The sequence below is a fragment of the Oncorhynchus nerka genome, linkage group LG18 (genome assembly GCF_034236695.1).
Source record: "Oncorhynchus nerka isolate Pitt River linkage group LG18, Oner_Uvic_2.0, whole genome shotgun sequence".
NCBI lineage: Eukaryota > Metazoa > Chordata > Actinopteri > Salmoniformes > Salmonidae > Oncorhynchus > Oncorhynchus nerka.
The window spans coordinates 57,796,088-57,806,540 of NC_088413.1; the positions used below are offsets into that span (position 1 = coordinate 57,796,088).

The 10,453-nt window shown below is 43.8% G+C and overlaps 1 protein-coding gene across 1 annotated transcript in view; it reads left to right on the top strand.

Moving 5' to 3' along the window:
* Positions 1–9,797, top strand: part of LOC115146201 (E3 ubiquitin-protein ligase pellino homolog 2-like) — a 48,805-nt gene extending 39,008 nt beyond the window's left edge. The window contains exons 4-6 of the mRNA XM_029688132.2: positions 4,663–4,860; positions 5,223–5,411; positions 6,796–9,797. Of these exons, the coding sequence (XP_029543992.1) occupies positions 4,663–4,860; positions 5,223–5,411; positions 6,796–7,374 (966 nt within the window). The 3' untranslated portion in view covers positions 7,375–9,797. The remainder of the gene's footprint in view (positions 1–4,662; positions 4,861–5,222; positions 5,412–6,795) is intronic.
* Positions 9,798–10,453: the final 656 nt, after the last annotated feature.

The following is a 10,453-nucleotide window of genomic DNA, read 5'->3' on the forward strand; positions in this document are numbered from 1 at the left end:
TCCCATTCACCACCATCTCCTTCCACATGCTGAGAGTGGTTCCGCTTTGGTCATGGGGTTCAATGTGGACTGACCTCCAGGTGGTCTTGGCCCTATCTAGGTATTGAGCTGCCTGCTCCCCGTCTTCCATGGCAAAAGAGGTAAGGGTTGCATAATTTTTCTCGGTGGGATATGCCCTTCTGAGCTCATTCCACAGTGATACTCTGTATTTCTCAGGTTCTGTTGCTGACCCCAATTTTCCCAGTCCTGCTGTGTTTATTAGGGCATTCATGGTTGTGTAGTCTGTTGACCTAGCCAATAAGGCCTTCATGTCCCCCAAGGCAAGCCGGACCCCGGAAGTTAGGGACTGAAGCTGAAGCAGCCAGGCTGAGGCACCCCCATGTAAGCTCGGGAGCTGTTCCATCAAGGCCATTAAATCTTGCATCTTCCAGGCAACGTATTCCTCTCGGTGCGTTGTGTCGTCCATCCTGAGTGGCATTTGATGCGACCCATGTCGTCTTTGATCTTCTTCTTCTTCTCCTCTCCTTTTTCTGGCTATGAGGCGCCTCGACCGTCTTACTGCTGTTTCAACGGGGGTTGATTTTCCCTTAAAAACTCCTTGTATCAGGACCATTTCACCCGTTTCTCCTGCGACTTCTTCCATGAGTTTCAGTTGGCTTTCTGCCTCCCATACACCTGCAGCCGTGAGGGGAACGTCTTCCTCTGTCTCCTCTTGTGATTCCATATCATCTCCTTCCTGTTCTTCCGGTTCGCTAAAAGTCATTAAATTTTCTTCTTGTCGGCGGCCACTTGTGAAATAGTCCTTACTAATATCGCTCCTTTGTTCCCCTCTATGTTCTCTGTACACTCTGGATGTGCAGGAGGTGGGGGTTCCCCTCCCCTCTGACTTCAAGCTGCTCCCGTTGCCCCCTGCTCCATCTATGAATGGATTCCTCGTGTGGCCACTGGGGTGGAGCTGTTCTCGCATAGATCTAGGGGCATGCATGTCAGATGGCCCTGGTGTACACCTTTGTGCACCCACTGGTGTGGAGTAATCCTGTGGGCCAGGCTTTAATTCTTCACACTCCAGGTGGCCCCCTGTTATCAACGTATCCCCTCTAAGTACTCCTTCTTTTACAAGGAACACAGGGGCCTGTGTTGACGCAGGCCCGGCCCTTTTCCCCTTATCAGTATAAGGTGGAGGCAGATTTGATAGGACCGGGTAAAGGGGTCGGGTCGTTGAGGGCACTTGTGTTGGCGGGGCAGAGGGAAATGGATTTGGCGCCATCTCCTGGTGGTGGTCCGTCTGCTCATCTTCCCCTTGTGAGGGCGTGGCCACCCCCATCATTTCCGTTTTTTTATTCAGTTGTGCTCTTAGCGCCTCTTCGATGGCCCAAGTTCCTATCTTCAGTTCCACTTCTGCCCTTTCTCTCTGTTTAGTCCCTTTATTCTTAAATACGTGATTTTTGTTCTTTTCTGTCTCTTTCTCTCTAGCTTCCTGCAACGTCTCTTTTAACCCACATTCCATTGTTTTCAGCTGAACTGCGGATGGCGGTCCCCCTCCTAAATGACCTTCCTGTGTCCATTTTAGCTTTAATCCCTCCCAAACTTTCTTCATGTGCTTCCATTGTCCCTTTCCCCCTGATCTATATTCTATTTTTTGTTCTAGGAACTCATTAAACCTCAGTTTTGGAGTATTGGGGGTCGCCATTGTGAATTTGCTTTAATTGTAATTTAATTTAATTCAATCGGAATTTAATCGTAGTTTTAATCGGAATTCTCTCCTTCTATCTGAATATAGTTAGCATATACTTCGCCCGACGTTGATTAATACCCACGATGTACTCGAAGAGACACTGCTGCACGTGCTCTGTCTTATCTCTGAGCTTCTCCTTTGTATGTTTTAGTTCGAGAAAAACGCATGGGTCGGTATGGGATTTGTGGAGCGCACAACCAAGGGATCTATTCGACTAATTAGTCTCAACATTCAAATATTATGTTCAGATATTATTTCAATTATACATCAGTCATTTCGTTCCTGATTATACATCTAACACAGAAGTCATAGGTACATACAATATAGAAGTTTCGGATTTATCCAATAACCCTTATTATATAATTCTATCTCTCTCTCTCTATGTAACCACCAACAATCTTAATGGAAACAATTACAACCACCTTGCATTTTCATATAAACAGTTACAAATAGACAAAACATACAATTACAGGTTATATCTCTGACCTCTATTAATCGACCCCTATCAGACCGAACTAAGCGGATTTACTGGATAGAATTCAACTCTAGAATTCAATTCTATCCCCTACTGATCCCTATCGAATTAATCCCTATCAGAATTAATACACGTTATCTCTCTGACCCCTGAAAGCCGATCCTTATCAGTGAATTTCTATCGGACTGAGCCGTGCCGGGTCGCGGGACAAAATTACCATTTCCCCCCTCGGTGCCAGATTTAATGAATAGTAATTAACTATCCCCTTACCGATCTCTATTCCTGATCTCTCATCGAACTAACCCCTATCAGAATTAATACACATGTCCAACCCCTATCGGAACTGAATTTATATATGTCCGACCCCTATTGGAGCTATCTAGGCCTTTAAGTGATCTCTCATCAATTGAAAGCTATCGGACTGTGCTGACCGGGTCGCGGGACAAAATTACCATTTACCCCCTCGGTGCCAGGTTTAATGAATAGTAATTAACTATCCCCTACTGATATCTCATCAATGATTTATATCACACCAGCCGTCGCTGGCTTGTTTCTACATATCTTCACTACACTGTTCTTTTCGACTCGTCAGCAAATTATAAATTTACACAAGAATTCATACTTACTCGGAAATACTGATCAAAATTTAGGCAGACTATACGACAATATGCAAAGTTTGATTTAACAGGTTTTGCTTACCTTATTTATGGTGCACCTTTAGATCAGTTTCCCGAGTTGAGCAGAATTGTTGTCCACCCAGCGAAAATCATCACTCGTCCTCCTTGAATCGTCCTTTCCACGCGCTCACCCCCTCTCTCACACCCAATCTGCTCGCTTCGACTGGACCGTTAGTTAACAATCCTCTGCGTACCAAGTTCTGTTAGTAATTAAATGTGTAGATGGGTGAGCCGGTCAAGGATCGATTCAGACTAAGTGATACATTTTATGACAAGTAACAGTTTATTCAGAGTGAAAATATCTAGTACAGCGTAATTACGGCTCTTCCGTTAGTTCGTGTTGGAACCGCAGGCAGAGAGCCCGTTAATATTCAGTACACCACTAATATACGGAACAGACAGAAGGTTGATTCTAGGAAGATCGGATCTCCGGATTGGTTCAGCTGGTTGTAGTCTGTAGTCTTCCGCCATTGGCTCAGTTGTCTGTCCGTCATCGTAGAATCTTCTTCGGGCACAGTGTTCGGTTAAAAGGGAGATTATGTGTGTAATGTGGGAGCTATCCTGTAGGGGACCCCACAGGCTTTACTGTGAGTTGTAGCCATGTTTTTAGCAGTAGGTTAGTGTAATGTAGGAGCTATCCTGTATAAGAAATAGCAATTCTTTACACTAGTTAGCGGGATAAATATGCTGCAAAGATATCAGATAGGCGCTTAATGGCCAATTTAGCTAGCAAACGTTAGCTGGTTATCATTTTGAACATGCATCATTTTTGTCAACGAGCCATCTGATTTGTAGTGTAATATTAGCTATTTATTGGTGTGCTGATTTGACCAACCGCAATCGCAGCCATAAATAAACAGTTGCTGGTCGAATTAGACCATTGTCGTAATTGTCGTAATAGAGAAAGAATATTTTAGTGTTTTAAATGTTATCTCATAGTAGCAGTCAACAGCACCAAGTGATATGAGCAATGGAGAGACATGGGAACGGGAGCAGAGTTATAGCCTCGCTCTAGCCAATCGTAGCAGTAGGATCAAATTACAACCCGCCCATTTCTTTACCGCTGAACTAGCCAATTGAGTAATATCGAATTTCATCTTGTTGTTTAGTTGTTTAGAGATGTGTCCTGACAGTTGGGGAAAAAATGATTATCATGGATTAGCATCCGTGATCACAAATCACGACATTACGTTGGACCCGTTTACATTGAATATATGTTATTTTATATTCTCAAACTAACAGCAGTGCCTATATGATGTCCTTACATGCGGGAGTGATGTTTCTATGCAAATGTTGTTTATCTCTGGGCTAATATAAGTCCCAAATGGAAGTCACAGTCATCTGTAGCACCATAGACAAGCTAGATAACTGAATGCATGCACACACTCTTATTGAATATGCCTATTCTATCTTCATTTACCCAGGTTATCAAGAGATGTGCCTTCTTTTTTTTAACACATGACCGTTATGTAGTTATATTGGTGAAAACATAGTCAAATGTATTGTTTTGATAAAGAAATGGATGCATTAATACACACATTGCTGTCTCTGGAAAATGTTGTCATCAACATTTTCAATTGTGATATTGAGTATCAGCCTAAAATATCAGCCACTGACCTTCTTGACCCCCACAAATCTACATTGGCTCTAAAAAAAATGGGATCTGCCATTCCCTAAAAACAAACACTTTCTAAACAACTGTTTTACAAATGGCTGTTCAAATTGGAATGGTGCACTTGTCTGTTCTAACCTGGGCGGATTCTGTTGTCCTGCAGATTGGCCGCTCCACAGAAAGCCCCATAGACTTTGTGGTGACGGACACTGTGTCTGGGAGTCAGGAGGGAGAAGAGACGCCCATCACCCAGAGCACCATCTCTCGCTTTGCCTGCCGTGTCGTCTGTGAGCGGGTCCTGCCCTACACCGCACGCATCTACGCTGCTGGCTTTGACTCCTCCAAGAACATCTTCCTGGGGGTAAGACTGGGCTCAGAGGGCACTATCCCAGGGATAGAACGTCTGCAGGGTTGACTGGAATTCAGATACAAATGTTTCTAATGTAAAACAACACATTTCACTGCACCTATCTAGTGTGACAATATATAATTATATATTTTAATGTTCTTGCTACAGTATCTATTTTATGACAATGAACACTAGCATGTTTTTTCGTTCTCCTCTTGTTTTCCTGCTAAGATTCAAAGCCTGGTTTGCATATGCATGCCTAGCATTCCAAGCAGAGTAAACTAGATTAGCACACAATGTATACTAGCACCAGTGTTATGTAAGTTCACTACAGTGTGTTTGTGTGTCTGACTTTCCTCCTGTTTTACCCTCAGGAAAAAGCCGCCAAGTGGAAGAACCCGGATGGTCACATGGACGGGCTGACGACCAATGGCGTGCTCGTGATGCACCCCAGGGGTGGTTTCACGGAGGAGTCCAAGCCGGGTGTATGGAGGGAGATCTCTGTGTGTGGGGATGTTTACACCCTTAGAGAGACCCGCTCTGCTCAGACCCGCGGCAAACTGGTCAGTAGCACTGATGATGCTCCACCATTACACTCACCAAATCTGTTCAGTCATTTAGGTCAAGGAATGAACCATTAACAAACATCAGGCCATTCAACATCATAACTAATTTGTAAGTCGCTCTGGATAAGAGCGTCTGCTAAATGACTTAAATGTAAATGTAAATAACTGTTACATCTTTACAAATAAAATTCCATACCCAATTATACTGAAACCAAATTGATCACGATACAACTTTTATATAGGAAGCAGATGTTTTAGGTAGCATTCTCTTAACTTAGTTTCCCTATACTTAGTGCTCTCACCCATGGGTTACTGGGATCCCTGGACTGTCCCGGGATCATTCTTCACATTTCCCGGGAAAATAAAATGACAGGACCTGGGAAATTATCGTACAATGTTGCACTAATGTAATTCCACAAAATAAACATGTGCAGCAACAGATTAGCAAAAAATACAATAGCACATTATCCAAATGGGTTGTCACATGGAAGCTTTTAGCCTAGCGCAGTTACTTCACACAATGTCCCCATAAATTCAAAGCACATGCATAATTGACACTGTCGGACTGCACATGCAACCATTAATAAACCCTACAGTAGGTTATAACCTATAACATAACTTGTGCCTCTTTGAGCTGATGACGTGATTCTTCAGATAGTCACACATTTTGTAGGCCTATGCACAATTCACTACATAGGTATCTCTATCACACATGAGGAAGAATTATAATTCTGTCCCTGAGCCTAGTCTGTTTTGCTGTCCAGTTCCAATCCCACTGAAACCCAAAGTCCTGACTCCTGTGTCGCGTGAAAATTCGTAACTTTATTCTGTGATTCGTAGGTTGCATTATCAAAGCATGTCTCTGGCCTATGCATGTCAAAATACCCCTATAGCATGTCCCCCACTACTCAACGTTGTCTTGTACTTGCTGTCCATATGAGATCTTCGGTAGAGAATGTGTGAACAAACGTAGATATGGATTTTTTATTTATTTATATATGGTCTCTTAACTTACTATTTACACTAATCTCCCTGTTATTCATGAGCTGATCTGCTATCTGTATAATCAACTCGATTTTGACATATAGGAGATATTCTGTCATTCGTTGAAGGATGTTATCTTGCAAGTTTAGCGACTTGGGTCATTTGACTTCTTGACAATTTACCCTCTGAATGGCACACATACACAATCCTTGTCTCAAGGTTTAAAAGTCCTTTAACCTCTCCTCCCCTTCATCTACACTTATTGAAGTGGATTTAACAGGTAACATCAAGAAGGGGTCATAGTTTTCACCTGTTCAGTCTGTCATGGAGGGAGCAAGCGTTCCTAGTGTTTTGTACACTGTTTAGAGCTGTGTGTGTGCTGTGTTGCCCCCTGCAGGTGGAGTGTGAGAGCAACGTGCTGCAGGACGGATCCTTGGTAGACCTGTGTGGAGCCACCCTGCTGTGGCGCACAGCTGACGGCCTCTTCCACACGCCTACCCAGAAGCACCTGGAGGCCCTGCGGCAGGAAATCAATGCAGCACGGCCCCAGTGCCCTGTGGGCCTCAACACCCTGGCCTTCCCCAGCATGCAGCGCAGCCGCGCCCTCTCCTCCCTGGAGGACAAGCAGCCCTGGGTCTACCTGGCCTGTGGCCATGTGCACGGCTACCACAACTGGGGCCATCGCTCGGAGCAGGAGCCCAACGCCCAGCGGGAGTGCCCCATGTGCCGGACCGTGGGCCCGTACGTGCCGCTGTGGCTGGGATGCGAGCCCGCCTTCTACGTGGACGTGGGTGCCCCCACACATGCTTTTGTGCCGTGCGGACACGTGTGCTCGGAGAAGTCGGCAAAGTACTGGGCCGAGATCCCTCTGCCCCATGGCACCCACGCCTTCCACGCCGCATGCCCATTCTGTGCCACCCAGCTCAGCCTCACTCAGGGCTATGCCAAGCTCATCTTCCAGGGCCCCATCGACTAAGCTGGGGAACCTTGGGCTGGGGGAAGGGATGAAGCAGGAGGGCCAACATGCTGTGAAACTGTTCAGACTATTTAGTGCCCTTAAGTTTTTTTTCTTCACCGGACTGTAAAGATCCCAAAGCTGATGGTGTACTACAAGTGTGTTCCAAATTTCAGTGGCGATTGGCCTGAAGGCAGTGGTCCATCACAGTGTTTGGTTTGGGCTTCTGGTCCTCTGGATGAACACCGTGGTGTGGTGTACACAGAGACGTGGAGCACAGTGGACCTAAGGCACAACCACAGAAATCCAACATACTCTTCAGCTGCCAGCCATCAGCTTTCAACTGAGCTAACTCTCTGGACTGTGCAAGCTAAAATGACTGCTCAGTTCAAGTAAAAGGGCTACAGAACGGGTCGCTGGAGTACATTTTGTCCCCATGTTATCGGTCATAAACTCCAAACGGATTACAAAGAGCAGATTGGGTGGGGGTTCACGGTCTGATTCTGAGGTGCATGATTTTCACAGAACCAAGACAGCTGGACTGTTGTCTGGGAGGTTGAGCGAGCCAGCGAGGTTCATCAATGACTAGTTAAGTGCTCCCCATTGGCTCCTCAGCCCTGATCCGATCTGCAAAGCTATCCAGAACATTTAGCCTTTCCAGAGGTGAGCTGAACTCTGCTCATTAATTCAGGGAACAGATCTTTAAAGAAAACACGTTTTTCTCTCCTCTTGTACAGAGATGTATTCTAGTGCCTGGGGCTCCCAGTAAAACTCTGGGAATATTTTTACTAGATAAAACAAAATTATAATAATTGTTAAGGGAGGGAGATAATTGTGCATACTATAAAGAAATGTAACCCACATTGATTATTTTTCACCTTTTTATTCTTAAGTATTTTACTACGCTGAGGCCCTTGTACAGTTTTCTAATGAAAATGTTAATATATTTTTCTCTATTGTAACTATTGGGTGCATGTGGGCTGGATCACGCGGATGTGTTTGAATGTGCCAACACTGGCTCATACTGAGACATAAGTCCCTTTATTTTTTATGACGTTACCAACAACAGGCCGCTGGCTTCAACCTTGTGGGCCATGACAATGAATGTATTCAAATACATATTGTCCTCACCATTGGTGCTTTAGCCTTAATTATGCCATTGTTTTACTGAATGGCTAGTTTTTTTTAAATGTACTGTAAAACCTGGGTGTCTCATATCAGTAAGGCCTTCATCTCCAGTGCAAGTTATTAGCTTTTTGAAGTGTAACTCACTCAGTCACACATCCACTCTCACCTGCGAACTGTCTTTGGCCTTGTCCCACACTCCAATACTGTTTTCAATGTGCACTTTTGAATTTGTAGCTTTATCTAATGCTGGGTTTTATCCAATAATTTGTACACTTCCAAACCTGGGCACAGTCACTGCAGCATGGATCATACCAATTACCAAATATAAAAAGAGTTTTCTCTGTGATGCTTCCTGGAGCCCAAAGTGTTATTGTTAACAAACTAAAAACCAAACTGCTATTGTAGAATAAAAAAACTGTTCTGGATGACAGCCAAAGCTGTTTGAGTATCATGTGCAATGCCCTATTTAGCAAATAAAATTGTGGAGATGGATCAAGTTGGTCAAATACTTGTGTAGATAAAATCAGACTTTAAAGTTGGACAACAAGGTGGAAATAAGTTGAACATGAAGAATTAGAAACAAATATGTGGACTGTTCTTAGATTCTGGCTAGTTTGACTCTGCCCATATGTAGAGTGAAGCTCAACACTATATACAAATGACCATCTTAGCTTCATGGTTATGATAGTGAGCATCATGATAATGACATGTTAGCAATGTTCTTACCATGGCTTTCTACAAGTTGCATAATGAATCAACAAGTTTGAAGAGATGGTTATTCTTTTCAGCTACACTGAGAAGCCAAATAACATAGTCACATGTCTACTATGCATTTTTACATTTACATTACATTACTATGCACACAGGAACACTACAGATGTGGTGTCCTGTCCTCTTCCTTGTTGGTGGACTGCAGAGGTTCCCCCTCCAGATGTGAGGTATGCTCTGTGGAGGGTAAAAACATGACCTTGGTAGTATGAAGCCAGAAGCAGTCGGACAGATGTGAGACCATAACAGGTGGTCATTCAATGGCGTTGTTTGTAACTTCCAATTAGCAATGAGTAGCAGGGTAAAGGAGGGGTGTCTCACAGTAGCATTCCTCCCACAGTGCCCAGTCAGTGCTGACAGTAAGTAGATAGACCATGCTCTGGAACAGCTGTAATGTACCTGCCTGACACCAACCTTCCTCCTTGAACATTTGGGAGGGGTTCTGTTGTTCAGTGCATTTCGTCTCCTAACCCTGTACACAGGTCATAGCTCGCACTGATGCTCCCAATACCTACTTGCAAAAATAAACAATTTGTTTAAAAACAAAAGTTGCTCGTCTTTGTTTGGTTTCAGTTCTGTGTAGGGACTCGCCATACATTTTAGTATTTTGTTTTTGAAAGCATCACACTGGGTGAACCTTGTGATTTTAGGTGTTTCCCCTGCCAGAGAAATATACATTAGAAATTCTACAACCGTATGAGTCAACTGATAATCACGTGTAAAGGTTATTAAATGTCTATTGCCGAAATCTATCAAAATCACTTCTACTGTAAAGAGTGAGGCTTACGTTAAGGCTCCCAAAGCCTTCTGAAAGATAATACTCAGGAACACGTCTACGTTAAGACAGGCTTTGCAAAGGTAAGCAGATGTATTTTTACAGAATGGTGACCATGTTAAAACACTAGCGGAAGGAGGTTCCAGGTCTGAGTGACAGCAGGCCAAGGATTATTTTGGACATAAGTAGCCTGAGATGCCCTGGCTGAGTCTCTAGCTCCCTCACAGGATAACTGGTATTACTGCACTTCACTGAGGCCATCTTTCATCATAGTTGCTGACATGTTGCATCATTCCTCATTACAAACATTAACCATCTTCATTCTCAAATGTTGATAAAGTTGGCTCTATCAAAGAGGCACAATTTTAGATAAGATATTTTTATCTATTAACTTCTTACGTGTCATCTAATCAGTGGCAGCCTACTCTT